Source organism: Anomalospiza imberbis, chromosome 13 (genome assembly GCF_031753505.1).
Source record: "Anomalospiza imberbis isolate Cuckoo-Finch-1a 21T00152 chromosome 13, ASM3175350v1, whole genome shotgun sequence".
Taxonomy (NCBI): Eukaryota; Metazoa; Chordata; class Aves; order Passeriformes; family Viduidae; genus Anomalospiza; species Anomalospiza imberbis.
Window position 1 is genome coordinate 16624774 of NC_089693.1, and position 24684 is coordinate 16649457.

A 24684-nucleotide genomic window follows, 5' to 3' on the forward strand; every position below is an offset into this window, starting at 1 on the left:
AAGCACAGCCACAGAGCCTGTTCTGTTGCTGCAGGAGAGATACTTCTTCCTCCCTAGGTGGTTCAGTAATATTTGAACCACTCCAACTCTGACCAAAAAGTAATACTAAGTAAATCCAACTAGAACTGCTAGAATAAATTTGTATTGATACAATTTACTTAAACACTTAAGGGATACAAAACATTTCTGTGCAAGCTGTGTTTCTAATTTGTGTATCTGTAATTGGCACTGTTCCATATCATTTAATGCATGCCAAAACCATTCCTAAGGCAGGATGCTTACACTTAGTAGTAGTGTCTAGTACTATTTGCTGCAGTACTACAACTAACTATAAGGTTATCCTGGCAACCTCAGGAGCAGTGAAAGGAAAAAGCCCAGCTCACTGTCTCATGAAGGTTACAGCTCCCAGTTCTCTAAAAAACACCTGATAAAACAGCACAACTCATCCTGGATGTAGCTGTTGCCTCAGCACCATGCCAGCCATTTTTAAGATTCCCTAAATGCTTGCACAGAGAGAGAACTGATGTCTGACAGGCCAGGGTTCAGATACTACCTCATCCTATGGCCTTAACTCAGCAACACCACAAGTGCCTGTTGGCCACCAAACAGGGCTCTGCCTCATCACTTCATTGTGTACTTTCTCCCTGCCAGTACAGCAATAGTGCCAGTGCTCACCAGCAAGCTGTGGCAATGCCTAATCCTGCCCCACAGATTCCAGCAGGATTTGTTCCATCAGCCTCAAGAGGTGCAGGATCAATCAGTTAAAAAATAGCTTTTTCACAGATAGGACACAGACTGGCAGGACTTGAGCTATTTCAAAATTACAGCAGGGTTCTACTGGCCTTTTTAGGTGATGGGCTCCTTTAGAAAACTGATCCTTGCTCATTGGACTGTTTTTCCTCCAAGAAAATGGATGCCACTATAGACCTAACCAGTTTTTCATTTCCACCGTTGCCACAGTCACAGCTCTGAATATGCTGCGATTGCTGAGACATTCAATCCTGATGCTGGCTGCTGAATCAGGGCCTAGAAAAACAATCTGACACACAGAGCTTTGTCAGAGTGGTAGAAAGAGGCAATGCAAAGAAATCCTGACAAATACTAAAGGGATCTAAAGGGGCCAATAGTTACTAAAGCTCTGTGAAAAATACATTTAACAAAGTAGGGTTTTTTTGAGTATTGTAACATGTAGATCAATTGACACTTAACTGCATGGATGAGTTATCCCCAGATACTGAGTGCTGTACATTGTGGCATTTCAGTATCATTCCTCAAAGAGCAATAGTGAGGGGAAACTCATTTTTTGCCCCTGCTGTGGCATCATTCCTGCTAAATCCATCAATATTTGTCTCACAGAGGTGGCTGCACCTATTATGGTCTAAGTTTATTTAGATATTTGGGAGAATCTACAGTCTAGACTCCTACATGGAAATCCAGTTTAGTGGCCACAAAAGAGATGCCACTTCTGGGCAAGGGAAGAGTATTCCATCTCAGAAAGCTCAGAAGACAAAAATGGTTGGAAGTGTGCCACTGGAGAAAGTTACTCATTGGACTCAGCAACAGTTGGAGACATTATTACAATTTCTTCTGGATAGAATTGTGGAAAAGTAAAAGTAACACTTATTAATGACTGATTATTCATGGACTGATTCTTTATCCCATAGACTTGGTCTCTATCCCTCACTTCCTCCACCAGTTCAGAACAGGCTTCTTCACAAGGCCCCTTCACAAAGACTCCCAAAAGCCCAAGAGCATTCTCCACAACTCTGACATCTGGAGCACTCTCCTGCATTTCTCCATCTTGCCACTTCTGTCTGCACACCACATAAGAGCCCACAACTTGCTGCTCTGCTGGAACAGATGAGTTTCTCCTCACTTGTTCTGCTAATCTTTCATACTTCATTTCATGTGGGTCTAAGTTTTTGTCTGTCTGTAAATATCCATGGGTATCTGCCACTACTCATCAATAGATTTCCCTGACTGTTGTTTTTAAAGCAGTATCTGTGTGATTTGTGAAGTGGCTAATGAGTAATTGAATGCATTCTATTTGGAAGCCACAGTTAATGCAAGCCAACCACCAGAGCTGGCCCAAGGCTTCATATCATCATGAGCAAACTACCCTGTGCTGCCCTGAGGGTGAAGTGCATACATTACACACAGAGCTGGCTTTTTCTGCCACAGAAAAGTGAACAGGATCCAGCAAAGGCTCACATGACCCATTTTTTCCTGAAGTAGCTGCTGTTTCATACATTCTCATCCCCTTTCCTGGCAGCAGCAGCTGCCAGGCTGGTTTTCAGGGCTTTGCCAGAGCCCATTCTGCCATCCCTCTTGCTGCCTCCTTTGCCTGTGCCTGGATCTGGCCCTGCCCAGCACCGAGAGATTAGCCTCATTCAAAAGTTAAGGAAAATCCCCAAATCAACTGTCTAGGATTTCTGCCTATGCATATACTTTCACCTCACTAGAAATTATTTATCTATCAATTACCTTGCCTGCAAAGTTGAAACAAAATTATGAGCAGTGTGTGTCAGTTCCCACCTTGAGTTTAACTCTTACTGAAATCTGCTTCATTATGTTAAAAGGAAAAAAAAAAAAAACAAAAAACCTTTGCCCAAATTGCCAATGTCACGACTAATTGCTTCTCTTTGGTAAATGAGGTAGGCATGTACATGCACAAACACACCTACTGCATTCAAAAGACAAAGAACTTGTTTTGTGCTTTATTTGAATGATCAAATTTTTGCAAGGGTACTTGAAAAAAAATACAAACTCCAAAACCAGCTATGCACAATGCAGGGTGCAGAATGACATGTAAAACCTAAGAATGACACCAAGTTCCCATTAGGATACACACTCCAGTGAAGTTTCGGTTCATGCTTCATAATTAAAAAATATGTACTACACTTAAGAAATCCCTCAACACTCGTCATGAGCACAAGGCTAGAGTGATATAAGAGAACTTGTACTGTTCCCTTGCTTTGGGATACATTTCTTAGCAATTGACCACAAAATGTGTAATAGTGCATGTTCATATGCAATACATTCCAGCAAGTAAAGCATCAGGGCTTTATCCACAGAAACGCTCCAGACCTCTCATTCCCCCTTCCTGCAAGATATGGAGGAGGAGCATATAGCACAATGAAGGCTAACCCATTCTGGAAGGAATGCAGGTCTGCACTTACACAGTGAATTTTGCTCATGAGGTCATAAATGCAATCCAAAAAGAGCAAATAATTTTGTAGAATTCATTACATCTGTGGGAAGAAATCCATGGGTCCATTTTCCAGAGTCGAGACAAGCTGTCTCAGGCCCAGCCTTGCAAAGCATTCAGCTGTGGGAAGGAAGGGGTGGTTTGGCAGAAACAGTAAAGCTGGTCAGGGAGTAAGGGAAAACTGCCAAATACACAAGCCCTGATTACAATTAGTTGATTTAAAGACTCTTCTGTTGTGAGATCTCTAAAATGAAAAAGAAAAGGTTGGGGAATGTTTAGCCCTGTTCTAGTGGTATAGCTGGGTACATTAGCTGCTCCAGGGCACCTCACTTCATTTGCATTACAAGCAGCAGAAAAGCAAAGGACATGGCCCCTTCCAGGGAATAATGTCCGGAGAAGGGGGTTGATGGCAGCACAGGGTGCCAGTGTGGCTTCCTAGAGAAATACAAGGGACCTGTGCTTGAAGCAGAGTGTGGGAGGAGGAGCAGTGCCAGCCATCCTTGCCTCCCCACCACCCAGCAGGAGATGGGACAACTGAACATAAATGAGGCCAACCCTGAGAGCTTAAATGTTCCCCAAAACCAGAAGGTCCAAAGGTGTCACACAGCAGACCATAAAACCTATGCTGTTGCATTTATGTTCCTCCCAGAGCTCAGGCATGCTTTGAAGTAGTACAGTCCTCATTAGTAACTGCTGTTATAATTTTAAAAAGGTTGTTCAATCATTATTGACTTAACACATCAACAAAAGACCATAACAATCAAGAGATTTATCAAAGAAGTCACAGAAAAGGCAACTTACTTTCAAAAACAGTCTAAGATAAAGACAGGACACAAAAAGGATGCACTGATCTATTTTTATAGAAATATAAATTACATGGAATATTCTATTAATTATGTGCTCTCTGTGATCTCATACAAAGAATACAAATTTTTCATTTTACTGAGGAAAAATTAATTTGCTATTCCCATGGCTAAAAAGATGATTATATATGAACTTGACAATCATAATCAGAAATTATTAATCACTTGGTTGAGACTTATTGTTATAAACCTGGTTTCATATGCATGAACAAAATTATGTGCTCTGATTAGAGCAGGAAGCAGAAATAACAGCTCTAGCACAAATGTCTAGAAAATGCCTCTGCAAACAAGAATGCTGCAAGATCTAGACATCACTTCAGTTAAATCCAGGCCATCCTGATGTGCACAGAGAACATGCACACAGGTAGAGGTTGCTTGCTCACCACTGCCAGACAAGGACTCCACTTGCACACTTACCCTTAAGACACATTATGCAGAATTATCATTTATGGATAATTATAGTCTCCCACTTAATGGCAGAAGTGGCTCTTCTCTTCCCACACAGACCTTGTAAAAGCTGATCTACTTCATCAGGTTTTTAAAATGTTGCATTTTTCACCCATTTAGATAGCATTGGATAAACTGACCTTAGACTTTATTGTAGAAGACAGATTCTCAAAAATCTACTGTCTTCTTTATGGTAACTCCTTTTATCCTCCAAGTTACTGGCTATCTAGTTCTATGCAACCACTTTGCTTATGGAGCAAAATTCTACCCATATACTGCAATCCCTTTCAGAGCTCAAGGCTATTCAAACCATTGCCACTGGCTGTAAGGAAGAAGTTTCCTTTTCTTTTGCCTCCCCCTTATTTTTTCCCCAGATTTTAGTATTTGTCAGCAATACAGTAAAATACCATTGAGCAAAAGCAGTGGCATATTTCTACTACACAAAACTTATGCTTTTATGTACATATACTGCTTAACAAAAAGGAAAAAAATATTCTTCCTACTACTGTTTGAGCAGGTTTAAAGTTTTAGGTCACCTAAAAAACAACAACAACGAGACACCCAATAGGAATAGAAATAGCTAGAAAGAATCTCAGGTGTGGGAAAAGTTAGTTTAAACTAAGGCCAGTAAGTGCTATAGCAGAAGCCCTTGGCAGGGCTTCCCTCTTGCTGTGGGAAAGGCCAGACTCACAAACCTGTGCAGTACACGTGAGGTCACCTGCCCCTGCTCACAGCTCAGTGCTCGCCTTACACTGAGTGCAGCACCCACTCCAGCTGTTAAGCATCAAGGTACAAGGACAAGGGAAAGCACCAGAAACAGTCAGGAAGAAACAGACTGAGGAATCAATGTAAGCAGCTTCCTGACAGCACAGATGACAAATGTCTTCCTGTACTCTGACCTACCACATGCCTTATCTTAGAAGTAACAATCCCAAAACACAGCTCCATTTTCCTGTGATTTCATTCCTTGGCTCTCCAGAGGAGATCAATAGATGCAGCAGTGCTGGCTGCCTGCAGAAGCCTGGGGCCATGCCATGGAAATCCCAGTGTGGCCATAAAGAGAACAGCAACTGAATGGGAAGCAGAGGAAGGAACAAAGCTTATCTAATACTTCAGCTCCTCAAACCCCACGTGTTACCGATAAGTAAAACTTTACAAAAGGAAGGCCTTGTAAAATCATGGCTCAGGCCTGTTACTTTGGCTAAGTAGAAAAGGACTGTGGGAAAGAGACTCACCTGAATTAGGGGTAGAAAAACAAGTTATATAACCACCATGTGTTCACATTGTGGTGTATGGTGGTTGGTTGAATTATGCTTGTTATGCTTTAAAACTATGTAACTGATAATGGGCTAACTGCTTTAAAAGGCCTGGTTCTTGCAATAAAGTAGCTCTCCCTTGCATCTGCCTGGGGACTCTGCCTCACTACAGACCCTCACCCAAGTAGAGCTAAAGTAGCACATGGCCCCAAAGCAGATACTTCAGGATGGTTTTGCTTGAGTGAAAAGTTTGCAAATAAAAATTGATTTGGAAGAGTTACACTGCTGGTACACATGGAGTTTACCCTATGGGCCCAGATGTTTGTTTTATTAAACACACACATTAGAGGAGACGCACAATAAAGAATAGTGCAAATGACACCAATTTTTCTTTGGCAAAACTCCAGCAGGAAATAATCCTGTGTCAGCTACAGCTCTGTCCTCTGGTACCACACAGATTCAAGCACATGTTGGATTTGTTTAAATACGCCCAAGTCTGTGTTTCATTTTTGTAAAGACTTCTTTGCTAAAAATCATAAATAGCCAATAATTCTGAACAATAGAACTTGATAAAAATGAGGCACAGTTCTGACCATGCATTGAAGGAGATTATACAAGGAAAAGGAAACAGAGTTACATGTCTTCAAACAAATAATTTAGATAAAATATAGTATAAGGTAAGATGCTAACAACATCTCTCATTTTAAAGGTAAAGAGTTTTGTCTAACACTGAATCACCCTAGTTAAAGAAACACAATAAAAATTGCTCTTTATTCCGGAAACAGAGTTAATGTATTGTAACATCTGGTGATCCAGGGAAACAGCAATGCATTTCCTAAAATACCTGGCATTGTTCCAGTGCTTTATCAGCATCCTGAAAATACAGGCAATTGAAAAAATACCCAGCAATAACTGCATGATATGAATTTCAGACAAAGCAAAAACTTCAGCATAATTCCATACAAGTCACATCCAATTTGGATTCCACCATTAATAGCCAAGCAATTTAGAAGGCTGAATTCTGTTTTTAGTACTGCAATAAAGTATTTTCATGTGTAATTTGTACAGCAAACTTTATATTCTGGATATAGACAAGAAAACAAGAGAGGGTCAGGCTTCTAAAAATCAATACTAATTTAGTAGGTGTTTTTGAAAACAAACTTGGCAAAGCATGTACACTGCTACTCAGGAATCCCTGTATTAAAGACTCTATTACTTACTGTTCACATTGAGAATTATCACTTAGATGGATGTGGGCTTGTGAACAACAATCCTCATGTTCATTTTCTGATCCTTCTTGCAGCACTCTTGAAAACCTGGAGGTGTTCATCAGACCAGACTGCAGCTCAGCTGCAAACAGAAGTGTTAATGTGTTTATCAGAAGCCACAGAGGTGTATAACTAAAAGGCAAATTGGGTTGCCTTCTGAGGGACAGCATTCCAGAAAACACTGCTGGCAGGGAGTCAGAACTTTTCTGATGATACAAACAATCAGAAAACCTGGCTGCTCAAGGGCAGCCAGACACACTGAATACAGGACCAATTTAAGACCCTGCCACTGTGGGTGCTGTGTCAGACACAGCTGTGAGGGATGCTACTCTGGTTCTTAAATCTCCTCACCTCCAACACCACCAAACCTGTGTCCCATTAACTTTGCTAGGACTGACATTTCCTGTGGTAACTAGATCTGAATTAAAATCCTATCCTTCATTCTCTTGTAGCTGTTCCCTTGAAGTTTAGGTACCAAAATATCCTCTTTGTTTTCTGCAGTTTTGGTCTTGAGTGTTCCTTACCAATAATGCCAACCGTGTAAATTTATTTTCTCATTTAGAAATAGCTGATAAATTTTTTGCAGATATAACGCACATAAAAGAGAAATACAATTTCTTTTCCATGTTGTATTTTTGTAACAACAAAGCTGAAAATTAATTTTCTAAGATCAGCTGACCCTGCTTTAACAGACAATGCATTGTCCTTTTGTCATAACTAGAATTAGTAGAGCTAGGAAGAATTGTTAGATTATGACAAGATTGCTACGCTGCTGTGCATTCCCTAGAATACTGTAATCCTCTACCATAAGATGAGAGGGACATGATCCCTTCAGTTATTTAACATCTTTTTTAAGGACTGACATCCAAAGAAAATTTTTTTCTAATAAATTAATTTCTGAAAGTTACTGTGCGAATCTGAAGAGTAAGTTTCAGCAATGCTGTAATGCCTCTTAGTAATGACCTACTTCCTTACAGAACTGGATCTTTAGCAGGACCAGTGAAAAGTTTACAGATAGGCCCAATTATTACAAGAATAAAGAAGCCCATGTAAGTTGAGAACATGGTTGTGGTAGCACAGTAATGCTGTGATTTTTGTAGAGTGCAATGGTATTGAATAAAGTGGATGTTGCCAAAAAGAAGACAGTATTTACACCAGGCAAGCAGCAAAATTGTCACTCACAAATTCACTTCCCTCTCACACATGCAAGACCTTCACTGAATGTTGGACACAATATGTGGCACATGCTATTTCACACCTGCTGGTGGATATCTGGCTGCTACCAGTGGGGGTGAGCAATGGGGAAGAAAATCAGAACCATTCTCCTTCCCCTATGCCCTGCCCACCTGTAGCACAGGGGGGTTTTGCTGCCACTGCCCCTCAGCTCAGGGAGGTCTGATGTTGCCCAAGGAGGAGATTGTTACTACTCTGATGAAGTCAGAGGACAGCAATAACCCTCAAGGGAGCAGAGATAATTTAATCTTCATAAAGCCCATGAACTGCTCATAATACAAGGCACCATGTTATCAAAAAGACACCAATTTAGCAAAGGTAAGCACTGCAGTTAAAAATACCTGTGAGTACTGAGGAAGAGGCTGAAGAATCCAGAATGATGGGAATAATCTGAAGATACTCTCCACTGTCAATAAACTCAGCTAGCAGAGAAAGGCTCAAAGAGAAAATTAAAAGCTTAAATACAAATACCAATTAGAAATTAATCAGCTCAGTATCAGAATAGCAGAGATCAGCTAGAGAGCTAATTGGATTCACAAATTCAAGCTAAAAAGACACTGGAGAGGGCTGCAATGGACTTTGAAAAGCATAAAATTATAACAATGCAGAGAAAAGTACAAAAACCCCAAAGAAATTAGCAATCTTTCTATGAACACCTAAATAGGTGTCAAGCACAGCAAAGAAAAAATTTCAAACTGTGAAGTTACCACTTCAATAATAGAAAGTCTAGATTATAATCCACTTGTTTATTGTAACTAGAGGGAGCAGAACAAAAAGAACCCATCTGAATTAGCACCACAAACCTGGACTGGGCCCCCATAGAAACTTCCTAGTAAGACTGGTGGAATACCAGAACCGGCTACACCAAGAAACTGCAATATTCCCTAGCCCAAGGATTTTAACAAAGGAAAAAAACCCAAAAACCCAACCAAAACCATTCCCAGCAAAACAAGAAAAACTCAGGAGCCACCCTACAGTACGCAAACAAGAGTTACAATACAGATATTAAGACAGCAGACAAGTTCAACAAAGAACCCAAATTTCTAGAGAAACTTGCATCAATAAAGCAGAGCCAAAAAGCCTCAGGCCCAGGGCTGATCTTACACTGAGCACCTGGGCCACGGGGGCAGGGGGTGTGGGTGAAGGGCCCAGGTGAGGTTGGTCAGGGCCATTGAGGGCTATGAGAGCACTCAGAACCAGCCCCACCTGCAATGCTAAATTAATGCTGGCAGTGCAGAGCCTTGCTTAGTATTACTTACCGAGGATAAATTTGACTTATTCTAAAGGTCACTTTTATAAATGTTTTCAGTATAGCTTTCTAAGCTATCCAGTGTAATTATTAAAATAGTCTTGTCACACACCGAGAATCTAGTTTACAGGCTTGGGTATGATTTAGGCTACATTTTAATGGACTTGTTCTGAGACAGTGATTTAAAATGTATTTGAAATGACAGATGGGAAATTGTTTATAATGTACTTCATTGAAGGTCCCTGCACACAGACTGGTTCACCCAAAACATCAGTAAATATGCCAGTGCTGCTCTCATCCACAGGATATTTTGAGGGCCAGAGTAGTTGCAATACCAGGATTAACAGAGGGCTGTGAACAAGTATGACAAGTATGACAGCATTTAGGAATAGTCTGGGAGGGTGCTTCATGACTGTTTTGGGAGATCATTTAATGTCTGTCTCCTGACCTGTGGGAAACGTAAACCACTAGAGACATCCCTGATGCTCACACACCACACCCACTTCACTTTGAAGAAGAACATTAGATTGGTGTAATTCTTTCTGTGATAAAACCCACTTTTACCCCTAATGTTCTGGGGTTTGGTAATAAGAAGATGGAAAGATAAAGTGTTAGAATAGCTGGGATGGAAGGAAAAGAAAACTTTAGAAGTGAAGTCAGGTGTCCAATAGAATGCCTTAATTTCAAAGTATTCTCTGAATACAAATAAAGCCTAGAATTATTACTGAAATAACAAAAGCTGAATCCTCACGTGACAGATTGACGGAATACCTCATTTATTATTGCATTGGTTTTATCAAGGATTCTTACTGTAGAATGCAGGTATGTGCTCAGACCACCTTTTATTTGATATGATGCAAATATAGGGGGGGAAAAAAAGCTGGTTTGCCCCAAAGCAAGTCACCAGCAGGGCAGAAAGGGAGACAGTAAATGTGTCCAGGCACACAGATGTATTGGGAGGAGCAAGACACAGAAAGGACACAGGGGAGCCTGGTCTTGACATTGCACTCCATATTGCAGTGAAATTTTGTTCTTTGGGATTGTGGGGTGCTTTTACTGACATTACTGAACTCTCTTTGCAGACATTGCAAAGGAGTTATTTGGAGGTCAATGCAGCACAGAGATTTAAACAGCCTTCCTGTGAGCTGAGAGGAAACAGAAGAACACAGAAATGACAAGGGCAACAGAGACTGGAATCGTGGCCTTGCATGTTATTATGTGAGAGAACACACAGGTTAGGAAAAAGTTTAAAAGTGAAGACAGAGAAATATAATGCAATCAAGAATAGCCATGGTGTACAAGAAGCTTCTCTTGATGCAGTATTGCAGCCAGGAAATAGGATAATACTGCATGAAGAAAAGAATGAAAGAATGAAGTGTATCATTATGTATTTTTTTAGAGGGAAGTTTAAGCTGTATGCCACACAGGGAAAACCACATTGTTGGAAGCTTATCATCATGGTAGTAAAAGGCCAGGAAAAAACCCAAACCGAACAAAAAAGCCAACAAATCAAAACACCCCAAACTGCTCTTTATGTAAATATTATGGCTGTTCACAGGTAACTTACATGTGCAAAAGTACCTCTAAACCACAAAAAATACTTTTGTTATCACTTCTTTTAATAACAGTTTGGGTAGTATCTCTTTAGTAACAGATGATAACAATAACTCATTTGTAAGACTCGTAATATTGTCAAGTATTGGCAAGTTATAAGGCAAATCCTGTGTAGCCTCTATTTCAGTTAATAGAGCACACACTTCTTGTTTGTTTGATAAAGCTGGCACAGTTCAGGGTAACTATTAGGGATGTTGAAATTGTGATGCTTTTAATTCTGTAGGGTGGGTGTATAAAATAACTTCATTGGGTTTTATATCTATGGACTGCCTTGAACATGCCCACCAAGTACATTGATACAAGCTGTGTAACTGTGTTGGACTGTGTCACCATGCTTTGTGAGTTTGGTGTCTTAAGGTTAATTTGTTGGAGCGAGATTACTCTGAAGGGCAAAGCTCTGATGCAGCTCTTTTTAGCTAGTTACAAATAAAAATATTTACTAGTCACTGTACTTCAGCTAAATCAGGTGAAATGATTTTAACTGCATGTTTTATAACTGTTGTAGTTTTACAGAGGCCCCAGTATATTATATATACATATATTTTTATATATATATACATATATATATATTTTTATTTTTTTTTTTACAGTATATATGGCACTAATTCATGTAAAGGACCTAAGTTGGGGTAGGTATTTATTTTCTCATATTTGTATCAATATATTGGTGTGAAAAGCATTTACACATCTCTAACAGTGTTCAAATGATACAAACTGTGTAAGGGAAGCCCTGAGTGTCCTTTGCTGCTACCGCAGTTCGTTTGCTGCTGGTGTTGGACCCTGGCCTGTGTCAGGAACGCTGTGGCCAGCAGGACAAGGGGTGTGATTCTTCCCCTGTGCTGTGCACTGGTGGGGCCACATCTTGAAATGTGTCCTGTTCTGTCCCCTCAATTCAGAGAGGACATTGAGGTGCTGGAATGGGTCCAGAGAAGGGCAATACTGTTGGGGAAAGGTCTGGAGCACAGGTGCTGTGAGGAACAGCTGAGCGCGTTTAGCCTGGGGGAGGCTCGGGTGTGACTTTCCCACTCTTCACAATTCCCTGGAAGGAGGCTGCAGCCAGGCGGGGGTCGCGCTCTTTTCCCAGGCAACCAGTAATAGGATAAGAGGACATAGTCCTAAACTATGCCAGGGGAGGTTTTGGCTGGACCTTAGGAGGAATTTCTTCACATAGAGGGTGATTAAAGATGGGAACGGGATGCCTAGGGAGGTGTTGGAGTCACTACTACTCAGTGCCACGGTCTGTTTGACTAGGTGGTGTTCGGTCTCAAGCTGGAACTCGATTATCTCAGTGGTCTTCTCCCACCGAATGGGTTCCGTGACTTGTGAGCGCTCGGCACGACGCGCTCCGCGGGCGGTGGGGGTTGCCGTGCACACCTGCGGGCCGCGCCCTCGCCTTTCTGTCGCTCAGGTCCCGTCCCCGCCGCGGCTCGGGGGCTCCGCGGGGCACGCGCTGCCCCGCCGGTGCCCTGCCCTGCCCTGCCCTCGGGGTCTTTCCCCTCCCCGAGGGGCTGCTCCGGCTTTCCTCCTCCTCCTTTCGCCGAGGAGCTGCGGTGCCCTGGCCGCCGCTGTGCCGGGCGGGCAGAGCGAGAACGACGCTACCTCGCCGCCTGGGTGACGGCTGCGGCCGGCGGAGGTGCCTCTCCCTCAGGCCCAGGTAAGGGGGAGCTCCGAGCCCTCAGGTGAAGCGGGCTCTGCTCCCGCCGGTCTCCGGGCGCGGGGCGGGAGCCGCGGTCCCCCAGCGCGGGCCGGGCCGGGCGGAGGGCGGTGGAGCGGCCCGGAGTGATGACGCGCTTCCTGCCCTCCCCGCCGGGGGTCTGCGCCTGGAGTCCGCAGCGGCGGCGGCTGCAGGCGGCGGCGGCGGCGGAGCCGGCGTGAGCGGGCAAGAGGCGAGCGGGGGGAAGGAAGGAAGCGAGAGAGCGGCGGGGCTTAGGCGCTCCGCAATGCCACAGTAACAGCGTTCCCGGTAGGAGCCCGCGAGGACCCTCGTCCTGCCCCGCCGTTGCACATTGCATAGAGCGTGTGGTCTGTGCGGAGCCGCCGAGAGGGGGAAGACTCGGCGCGGGGCTGAGCGGCGGGAGCGCGGAGCCGCTCGGCTGCCGCGGGGTTCTGGATGCGGGCTGCCTCCGAGCGGCAGCAGCCGCCGCTCGCCGGTCCCTGCCTCGCCCGTACAGGCTCGCCCGCGGGCAGCGCTGCCTGCCCAACAAGTTGTCGGTTCCAGGGAGGACAGCAACAGCCCGGCCCAGTGCCGTGCGGGCTGAGCCCCGGGACGGGGAGAGCGGCCTCGGCTCACCTATCGTTCGTCAGGAGCCGGGCCGGGATGAGAGGGAAACAGCGGTCTTTCGGGATTTCCCTGTGCCGTGTAGGGCTGGAGTAGGAGGCAGGTGCTGGGTCGGCCGGCCCCTCGCATCATGCCTTGGGGAGCATGGCGTGACCGGGTCGGAGCTGTGTTTGCCCGGGGAACGGACCTGTTCGCTGCTGGGCGCTATGGGCGACCGTGATGTAGATAAAACCTTTTCGCAATACGTGGTGAAGTGACGACCTCCCAAGGACGATCCTGCCGCGTCTGCATATGCGTGGATCTGTATCTGTCTGTGTCTCTGTCCGCATCTTCCCACGGGGGCGGTGGAACGGCTCGCGTTGGAAGCGGGGCGCAGGGCGGTCCCGTAGGGCCATCCCGGAGGGGAGGGAAGGGAAGGACGCGGCCGCCCCTGCGCAGCGCAGACGAGGATGGGTGGGCGGCTGCTCCGCAGCCCCGCTGTTCTCCGGGCCGGCCTGGGACGTGCAAGGGTCCAGCGGCTCCGGGCTACCTGCCCCGGTGAGGCTTCGTGAGCAGCGCTAAGCAAAGCGCAAAGCCTCCCTTAGTGCGAGGCGGCGTTGTGTGCTTGCAGCGGGGCTGTCCGCGTCCCGGCTGGGGTTCTCCTGTGTGCCCTGAGACCTCTGTTTCTCCCATGCCCTAGCAGATATCTGTCTCTGCGTGCAGCCTTGCCTTCGGGTGTCTGGAGAGCCCTGGCGTGGTGTCACAGCATGGGAACACCTTACTGAGCACTGGGGCCTCTGCTGGCTTTATGCTCACCTTCTATGTGCTCACCAGCTTTTTTTCTGCTGACCAGCCATTTCAGATTTTTTAGGCTTTACTTTTTGTGTGTTAAAATGCTGCTATGACGTGTAGTTAGAAAGATTGTGGGAATGTTCATTGATTGAAAAAACCTCTTTCAGTTTAAACAATTGTCCACTTCCCTCCAAATATTTTTAAAGTTTATTCTGTAGACCTATATTTTGGAGCAAAGTTTGAGCCATATTAAATTGCAAGGCAGTTCTGGGTTCGGAAGTGTGTTACTTAGAGGCGTTGAGGAGTTCTGCATTTTCAGAAGAACCCAATGGCTATGGAACAATGTCCCTATGATTTAAAAAAAAAGAGGCAACATGTTTCTGAGATTGCTCTTGCTTATGTAAAACATGACTTATTTGTATGTTTATGGCAGTGTGTTTTGAGTAGGAATGCAACCTGCCAGTATTAATTAAAAATATCTTACAAATTGTAGTATATGAAAAGCTTTCATATCTATATGGTGTAATAGTCAGCTGTACTTCCAACAGAACAGCTTTTAGACAAGTTAACTGTGAGTTAAGTTGGCTGAACTGCCATTCCTGCTTTAATTTTCATAATGTGATATTTTCAAGGGAGATTCAAGGTTATCACACAGCTGAGGAGGAAGGGGGAGTGTCTCTTGCCTCCAATGTCTCTTGATTCTTGAAAGTGCATTTCATTTGATTTTCCTAATGCCTCATTTAACTCACTGGTCACTGCAGAACTGAAGTGACAAAATTATTGAGCTTATGTAAGAGAAGAATACTTCTTGTTTCTGGTTGCCAATCTAAGCAACTATGGCAAATCTATTTAACTATGGCAAATTTGAATAATATTCAAGTTCTGAACCTCAGTATAAAGTTAGATAAAGTCTACAGCCATTTCATACAGGATACCCCTTCATTTTACCATTCAGATTACAAGAGTTTATCCTGAATAATTGTCCTGTGTGTTTTTGGAGTAACATCTGTTGCATGATATCATGTAATGGAATGTGGTACAGCCTAATTTCAGTTGATTTGAAACATTGCCATTGCACTGTAGTAGTGCCTGAGAGGGTGAGAGGTTTTGTGGTGTGTGTGATGGATAGATTGGTTATGAGTAGACAATATTGAGGAAGATGAACTTGCACTTGAACTGCAAAGGATTAAGTAATTTTACTCTGAGCTTGGTTTGTTTTACAGTTTTACTTAGACTTCTTTCATCACTTGCCAGCTAATGCAATGACTGAATTATACTTATATTAGGAAATCAATCTACAGTTATAAATATAACTTTCAGTACAAAACACCACTACAGTAGAATCCCAGTCTTATTTTGGAGTGGGAGGAGTGGGCTTGAAAGAGCTGTCTTGCTGTGACATAGCTTGAACTGCATGAGACTTAGAAATTTTGCTGTGAAAACTTTCATTTATTTGGTATTGTTTCTACAAAGATTTGACTGCACATAGCAAGGATGTTCTGATGCATTAATATTTGGCTTGTCACTTTATATGCTTACTTATATGATATGTATCTATTAAACCTGTGCAAATGGAGTCTAGATGGGTTGCAAAAATGGCAGTACTTAATTAGTCACCACATCTAGACAGGAGTTCAAACATCTCACCTCCATTCCTTTTGTGGCATTGCAGTGTTAGATAACTGTTGGGTTATCAGTATTGTATGTTCATGAAATATGAGCAATACCATTTGTTGAAGTATCCCTACAATCCATAATTTTAGCATTATGGTACTGAAAACACCATTTGAGCTGATTCTCAGCTGCCAGTCCTATCTGACCTTTGGAGATTTTGGTAAGCTGCCAAATATGTAGACATCTTGATATTATTTTTTTATATATATATATGAAGAGTTTCTTGCTAAGCAGTGTTTTCCAGATGCTGCCTTTGCACCAGGCCCTAATTAGGTAAGAAGTGTGAATGTCTTTACAGACCACTGTACCAGCTTTCAGAAATTCTTTTATCCTCCCTGCTTTTGAATCTGTAAAATTTTTGGCAAGTCTGCTTATGCATGTTTCTACAGACAATAGAATGCTGATGCAAATTGAGAACAGCAAGCAAAGTGTTGGGTGTTGTTGCACATGGGGGGAGGCTGTCTTAATAATGCAGTGTTATGTTTCGTTTGTTTACTTTTGGATTTTAGTGTTTCAGATGGGACAAATGGAGATGAAAATTGCAGTTTCAGGTAGTCCTGAAGGAGAATGCAGGTTTTTGCTTCCAGGGTTCTGATTTTGACTACATATGGTTATAAAAATACACAGTAAATTGAACTTCAAAAATTTTGGGGCAAAGGAGATGCAAATGATAAAGCAGAGGGTATTTTCAGAGTAGTTTATCTTACAACTTCCAGAGGCTATGTTAAGCAAAATAACCCAGGGTTTTGCAACTCAGTGGATGACATTATGATTATGGACATCATGCTGTGTCTTAAGCTCTTTTATACTTGATTTTTATTGTTGTGATTAAACAGTCTATTCCTTTTACACAAAGAATGCCTTGAAGGTAGCCTGTGCTCCTTAGATGTGCAAGTGCTGATTCACAGCATGTGGTGCAATCCTGGCTCTGATCAGTGTTCAGAGTATTGTGCCTTTTGTCTCTCAGTGCAGGGAAGTTCCACCTTTGGAGTGAGCCTGGTATGCTTGAGTATGAGAAGGTGGTAAGGAGCCCTGTGCTTAGTTTTAACACCAGACTTTTAACTGTGTACAATGAATTTTGTAACTTTGTATCCCTGCTAATGCTGCTGGAAACCCATTTCACAGTAGTCAGAGAACATTTCCCTGGGTGTGCTATGTGCACACATGCTTATCTTGGAATTGAGTTTGAATTAGCCTGCATACTTGAAGCAATTGTGATAACATTTTGATATTTTCCACTTCCAGTTGCAAGCTGGAATTTCATCCCCAGAGATCCACCCCCTCGATTCTCAAAGCTCCAGCACCTTCTCACTCAAGCATCTTCATAAAGCTAGAAAATGCACTGACTGACTTCACAAGGTGAGGGTGACTATACAACAGTAAGTCTTGTCTTAAAATATCTTTACAGTATTACAGTGCTGACTTACTTGTAGTCCCTTTACTTGGCAGCTAGCAGTTGGTTTCCTGCCAAGATGGGCCAGGCTGGCACTTGAAACTGCCTTCCTTTCATTTTCAGTAGGTAGCTCATCTTTCTGTGTTCAGGCAGCAGGAAGAAAGTGTGGTCTGAAGTGAATTGTAAATGAACCTTGTGTCTCTCTCTATGGTAACTCTTGTAAGGTTGCGATTTCTTATTTTCGTGAAAAAGTGACAAATAACCCAGGAGCTCAGTCTTCTAAATGACAGCAAATAACAATTGAGATGATTAAGAATCAATGGTACTACATGGACTGATTACTTTTTTGAATTGAATAACAATTTTTGTTTACCAGCTGTAGATTTGATGCTCTAATATATTGAAGAGTTTAGGTTTTTGCTGAAGTATTTGGTGTAGTAGTGTGAGAACCTCTTAAACAATGGCATTGTCTTCAGTTGTGTAATCCTTTTCTTATTGCATATTGTTTATTTTTATATAATGATCTCTCTTCACCTTTCTTGAGAGTTGATAGCTGTAATGTGATAAGTAACCCTTTGTCTCAGCAACCTCAAGTCCAGCCTATCCTGTGATTTGGTTTCAGTCGTATTCTGTACTAGCGGGAAAGTTCTGATTTTTCTGGAATGTGAGATTTCAACCTTGCGTACAGTTGACATAAATATAATCATAAAACAGTTCCAAAAATTGCTGGCTTGAATTTGTTCAGCTGGAAACATTAATTAGGCTTTAAGTAATTTACAGTGAGTACCTTTTACCTTAGTTCAATTTATATGTGCCAAATGCTGTGTAGTAGGAAATGGCAAAGTGATACTTGACAAACAGAACAGCAGGAAGGAGAGATTATCAGTGTCTGATAGAAGTGATGGTGCATGTTTGAGAGAAGATCTGTGATACTAGGAGGGATGGTCTCAGGAATGTGATGGTGGTGTAGGACTGATGGGCATAATCCTTAGACACAATGAATATATTTAGATACCATGACAACCAAAATTTAGCAATGGGCCTATGAATGAATATATGAATAAATTAAATCAGGAGGTCTAACTTGAATATTTCAGTTTACTGTAGCTTGCAATTTCTGCAATTCTTGTAATTCTTTGTCATTTGTGACTGCAAGATTTTCTTAGATGTTATTTTGTTGTGGTATAAGGACATATCTGTTGACAAGGGCATGTCTGAACTCCCTGGGGAAAGGATTGAGTGGGAGTCATTGCTGCACAGCCAGCACACAGGGTCGAGCAAAAGGAACCAGTGGTGTCTCCTGTCTCCTGGGTCAGGGTATCACTAAAGGCACTGGTGCAGGGAGGGAGAGATCAATGTCCAGCTTCAATTGAAAAAAGCAAAGGCTGTGGGAAATGAGATCACTCCGTTGTGATGTTTAAAGTACTCTTTGGAAATGTTACTTGCAACAGCTGAGGATGTACAGACCCCAGGCAAGAACCCAAGATGTTGTAGTATGTACCAACTCTGAGGAATATTTGGGGTTTTTTTAATTAAAAAAAAAAATAAAATTGGTGGCTGTGTTTGCAGTTGCGAGTAAGGTCCAGGTAAGCCCGGTTGTTTGCTGGGTTGTCTGTTCAGCTGCAGTGTGATACTAATGAGACTTAAAACCAGCTGATTAATGTAGGTGTGTGTGCAGAAGACCAGAAGCTGTGAAGAAGGGGTAGTTAACTTTGCCATGTGAGCTTGGGCAGACCAGACTATGGGTTAAGTATGGAACAAATCCAGACATTGAGGAGGGGTTGCAGGGGATGTAATGAATTTTGTCTGAGGCCTTTGTATGTAGTGGACCTGGACATGTAAGGGGTCAGTTCAAATGGATCACAGGTGGTGTATGAGTGAGTGAAAATTTATTCTCTGTCTAGGCAGAGAATGTATTTTTAGATTTTTTGTGTCAGAGCTTTAGCTGACTCTGTAATACCACTCTCAAGGGAGCAGCAGGGCTTTGGTGATGAGGCTGAAAAACACCTCGATTGTGGTACAAGTGTGTGGTTAAGGTGAGCTGCTTATGCAGCAGTTATGCACTTGGAGGTTATTCAACACAGATAAAGGAAGCCTGCAAGCAGGAGGAAGAGTGGATGTGGCCTGAGGAACCGAGCAGACCAGTGCGGGAGCAATGGTAAGGGCAGGCTATGAAAGTGGCTCCGTAATGAGTGTGAATATCTGTGTGGGAACAATGTGTTCCTGCCTCAATGCTATTATCATTCCTTTTCGGGCATAAATTGCAGTTTGAAGCATTACAAATGCCATCTGTGTATGAGGGTAAAAATCCTCTAGTACTTTAGGTTGAAAACTAAAAACAAAGCACTGTTTTCCACATGGATCTTAATATAATCAGCCATTGCCTTAACTTCTCTAGGATAATATTGCCAGCCTACTGGGTCATTTAAGGCAGTGATTTCAAAAGATTTTTTTGATCTCACACCCTTATCAGTAAAAGATTTGTGAGCACACCCACCAAAAATATATGTATTATTTATAAATTTGCACACATACTACTTGACTATTATTATACGCATTACATAACATACACAAAAATTAGAAATTAATAAAAGAAGACAAACAGAATATATTTTTTAGCAAAACCCTTTTTTACTTTCATTAAGGAATAATTTAGTGAGAGCTATGTGATTAAATATGCATCTCAAAATTTTTTTAAAATGTTGGTTCATTGCCTGTATACAGCTGTTAGGTTCCGTTTATTTCAGTACTTGGTTTTAATGACTTTCCAAGCCAAATAAGATGCCTCACAAAGACGGATCCAAGTGGAAGAAATGCATTGTTGGTGCTTACCAAAAAATGATACTAATTTTCCACTCCCATACACTAACTATGCAGAGATTCTTCTTGGGATTCATCTATTAAATTTCCACCTTCCCTGATGTCAATCAGTTCTTCTTGCAGACTAATGGGAAGATGTTGCATTCTTCTCTTTTCCTGAGGGACTTATTTTGGAATATTTTTAAACAGTGTTGGGGTTTTAAAAAAGATTTTAAAGTTTTGGAAATTATGTACAGCTTTCAGAGTTTTTTATAGGAGTTTTTTTCAGTGGAAACATTTGCAAACATCTATTTTCAAAACAATCTCTGTAAAATGAGTTTCTTCTGGAAAGCAGTTTCCTTCTTGCTCCCTGTTAAAATGTCAGCTTCACCTTGAAGGGACACCTTAGGTGTGTATTTATTTGAAAATATCTGTTAGGTAGGATAATGCTGACAGCCTCTTGTCAGCACAAAAAAGAACAGGCAGTTTTGAACAGTTGCCTTTGTAGGAAAAAACACATGGTGTGTCATTAAGTGTGACAACTCTTTTAAGCCCTTTGCCACAAGATAACTAGCAAAACTTACTGTGGGAGTATGAATTTCATGGTCACTCCCCATCTTGTTACAAGGTATTCTACTGCTTGAAGATCTTATTTTTATAAAATTATATAATCAATGACATCCTGAGCACTTGGTGCACTCCTGCCTCCAGTATTGCTGTGTTAGTTTATCTATGAATGATGCAGTGAAAGAATTTCATGTGTGGTTATGGACTGCTTTAACTGGAATAAAAAATAAAAGGATTCCAGTGTAAAGATTACAGATAAGATCACTTAAGTGTACACTTGCACAGTTTTCTCATAAAACATTGTTTCTAATCAAGAAATAATTTACTGTTGACTCTACTCTGATACATTGTTCCTGGAGTGGCTCACAAAAGAGAAGTTCCCAGTGTGTTTCACTGTTGAAACAGTCCAGTGTGTACCCTAAAATGAGGCATGTAGGAAACATCTGTAAGGTCAGCCAACAGTGTAGCACACATCCCACACTGCATAATTTGTTCTAATACTTGTTTCCTCAAATCTTCAGCTGTTTTCTGTGAGTCTTCCAGCAGCATTTGCTGACAAAGGAATGCCATATTGATGTCCATGTATTATTTCAGGCATTTTTTACTGCAGTAGGAAGACCAAATGGTCTCCCATGCTATATGCCTTTGTCTCTTCTGCTGCAAAGTAAGAAACCTTAAAAAAGACTTTTGAAGATTTGCCATTGAGTTCAGGTGGTTGGGGTATTTTAAGTGAAGTACTATATTAAGTATCACGTGACTTGAAGAAATTGTAAAGATTTGTCTTCACCTCACTGGGTACTTTTTAAATATCTTGGTAATCATGATGGCTTCATGTTATCATTATCTAATATCTTGAGGCAAAATATGTATTTAGAGTGAGGTTCATCATTAATGATGGTAGATGTAAATCCATATTTCAAATAGTTATCATCATAATTCCAATTTTTTTGGCCAACTTTTTGTCAGATCTGATTAGATTGTTGATTTTACCTCATAATTGGTGTGACAAGTAGCTTTTACTTGGAATAGGAAGTCAGCTGTTGCATATGGATTTTGAAGCAAAAAGAAGATCTGTCTTGGCATCTGTGTATCTGACATAGTTACACTTCAGAGTCTTCAGGATCAGAGGTGATTTTAGGAAGATTTGCTGCTGTAGAGGGCTCTAAAGGCAGTAAACGATTTGTGTATTTCCCTGGTTAGAGTTCCTTGCCTTCATTTGTCTCATGTTACCATACTTGAAAATAGGGTATTTAGTTATGTGGTCCACATCTGTTGTTGATAGCATGCAAATTTCTATAAGCATGCCTTTGTTAATTGTGGTCTTAGGTTGTGCCAGTTAAACCTTTAGAAATGAGCATTCCTAAATAATGGAAGTTTTATTTTGGTGAGTTTGGTTGGTTTTGGTTTTCTTTGCTTCTGGGACTTGTAAGAAGGGACAGTAATTCTTCTAGTTTGCTTATAGCAGCCAACAAACACAGTGTAGTTCCCATCCTTCCTGAGGCTACAGCAGATAAATTCCAAGTACCTGCAAAACATCTGCTATCAAGCACCAGTACTGTCTTGGTACCCACCCAAAAAGTGTATCTTTTCATGTACAGCTCATCTTTCTGTGGCTGCCAAGGAGTGAAATACAATTTTTGCCCTGAGGAAGATGCAAAAGCAAGGTGGGATTGCAGATAATTGTGGTTTGGGTAGAAAGAGAAGATAAAGCAGGGAGTTGCTTTTAGAAGTTGTTTACAAGACTCTGAAAAGCAAAGGAAGAAATGTAGAATGAAGACAAAACTGATAAAATAGAAAACAAAATGAGAAAAGCATCTTAAAATGCTTTTCTGCAAACTCTAGTTACAGCTTTGTAAAGACTAAAGATTTCTAGTAGTGTGTATTGACTAATTTTTTTTTTTTTTTTTTTTTTTTTTTTTTTTTTTTTTTTTTTTTTTTTTGTTCCTGGACTAATTTGACTCATGCCAAATTTCTAAATTTCTTGCTTCATGTTTACCTCTCATTATTTTAACCAGAACTATATTACTGCATGTCAAATACTCTTTGTGTTACTATGACCAGATACAGAAAGCAACCATGTCATCACAGAAGCAGACCTTACAGAATAGCTGTATTTTGTATCAACACTTATTCTGACGTCTTCAGTAGTTTTGCTATTTCCTTCTGAATTTGAGTTGCTCTGTAAGAACTCTCTAATTTAGCTTTCTTTTATTTGGCACATTTTTCTTTACATGTGTTCTGTGAGATCTAACTCTCCTATGACATGTAATCAGGGAATCAGGGTGCTGGAGACTTGTACAAGTGAAATTTGTCTTCCTTCTGGGTCTCTAGTGTTTAGTAGAAGTTTTGTTTCTTCCTGATCAGTCTACAGATGCTTGAAATACTTGTGCTTGTTAGGAGTTGCCATTTGAATCTAAGCAATTCATGCTTTAAATATCTGCAAGTAGCTTAGAATTAGAAAACCTTTCTTCTGGCAACATTTATGGGATTTTCAACTAAGCAATAGGAAAATGCTTCTTTATAAGTAATAAGCTAATGAAAGCCTAGTATTTGTATAATCAGGCTTGCCTGAGGAGTATGGCTGTCTTGTCAGTAGCTGTTGGAATGCTGCCGTTTGGCTGGGTAGGAGACAATCCTGTGTTTTGGTTGGCGTGAGTGACCGTTGGGTAGTGAAACAGCTGCACAGGGGGCAAGTAGGGCAGGCCAGTCTGGGCTTCTCTCTTAGAGTTCTTGTTGTTGGGAGTGCTGCCGTGAAACCAGCTCTTTCTCCGCAATGCATCTGTTGCAAAATGGGGTTAAACTGAGCTATTTGCACAAAAAAGCAGTATAATGCTTGGTGATGAATGTAAACAGGTGGATATGTGTAATTTTTAGGCATACTCTGGTTCCATAGTGGATGTCTTGGGGAAATGAAACTGAAGTGGGATGTAGATTTTGGTGCAAGTCCCACAGTCTAGTAGTGCAAGGTTGTTAACAAGGAACCTACATTCGGCAAAAAAGCTCTAGTGATGTGTGGAAGGCAGAAATCCTGACTAATAGTTAGCTAAAGAGGGGATTTAGAGAAGGCCTTTTGCAGTTCCAGCATCCTTTTGTCACCTGCTTTGTCAAATAGTACTTCTCTACCATGGAAAACTTTGAATGACCTGTTCAGCACGCAGTGGCCAGTGGCTGATATCTCAATAAAGGGGAATGAAGACTGAGTGTTCTTAAGGTTCTCTAACATAGGTGTTGTACTGCAAATGAATAACACAGTGCTGTATCTTCCTAGCAGAATGAATGAGGAACTAAAGCCCTCAAAGCCAGTATTTATTGTAGAAGAGTTTGGTTCTTTGAGCTGGAAGATAACATGATACGTTTAACTGTTCTGAGATTCTATGGCGAAGTCTGCAGGGTGCTGCAACTTAATTTCTTTGTTTATACTGCTGGTTTCTAAATGTCTGTTTTTGGCTTGTTTGGTGGCAAGTCTTGCAATAGTTGTTTCCTGCAACTGAACAAAGGAGCAGTGTTGAGTATTTGAGAGAATGCTTAGCAGGTAGTCCAGAAAAGGTACTTCCCAGTAACTCAGCTTTGAAATTATTGAGTTGAAAAAAAGTCTTGTTTTCTCACACATGCTCTGCATTTCCCATGCATCTCCGTTGTCTTGCTTTAGTGTCTGCTGTTTAATGATTCCAAATACAGTGGAACTTCGGTTTAGTCCTACGTAATGCAATGTGTAGGCAGGAGGAGGTTTGCCCACTTCCAGATCTCTATGAGGTATGTGTTAATGTTGAATAACTTCTCACATTGAACCAGCTGATTGCATTTTCTGAGCTGTTGTCTCAAATTCTCTTCCTGCTGAGATACCGATGTGACTGCTTTGTTTTTTAAGGTGCTCTTAACAGACATGCGAGCTGGAAATGCAAAATTGAGCTAGTAATAGCTTAGGTCTCCATGGTGACCATGGGATCTGGAAAACTTAGGAAATGATATTTGACTTCCTAGGGCTCTAAGTTACTCCTAGGCCCTAAGGATTCAGGCTTACAGTGGTAATAAGTGTTACTTCAGGCAGTATAGAAAACCATATA

General features: G+C 41.7%; 2 protein-coding genes across 9 annotated transcripts in view; one reads left to right on the top strand and one right to left on the bottom strand.

Moving 5' to 3' along the window:
- Nucleotides 1–13617, bottom strand: part of LOC137482055 (C2 calcium-dependent domain-containing protein 4C-like) — a 29555-nt gene extending 15938 nt beyond the window's left edge. For 3 of the 6 annotated variants that reach the window (XM_068204212.1, XM_068204218.1, XM_068204216.1), the window contains exon 1: nt 6995–7618. In XM_068204212.1, the coding sequence (XP_068060313.1) occupies nt 6995–7212 (218 nt within the window). In that variant the 5' untranslated portion in view covers nt 7213–7618. Of the gene's footprint in view, nt 1–6994; nt 7619–8616; nt 8712–9270; nt 9351–12512; nt 12548–13428 lie in introns of those variants that run through there. The other 3 variants (XM_068204219.1, XM_068204214.1, XM_068204213.1) reach the window with 3 other exon arrangements.
- TLN2 (talin 2) overlaps nt 12620–24684 on the top strand; it is a 142731-nt gene continuing 130666 nt past the window's right edge. Inside the window, exons 1-2 of one of the 3 annotated variants that reach the window (XM_068204210.1) lie at nt 12620–12792; nt 17107–17220. The gene's annotated coding sequence lies outside the window, so the exon portion shown is untranslated. Of the gene's footprint in view, nt 12793–12939; nt 13102–17106; nt 17221–24684 lie in introns of those variants that run through there. The other 2 variants (XM_068204208.1, XM_068204209.1) reach the window with 2 other exon arrangements.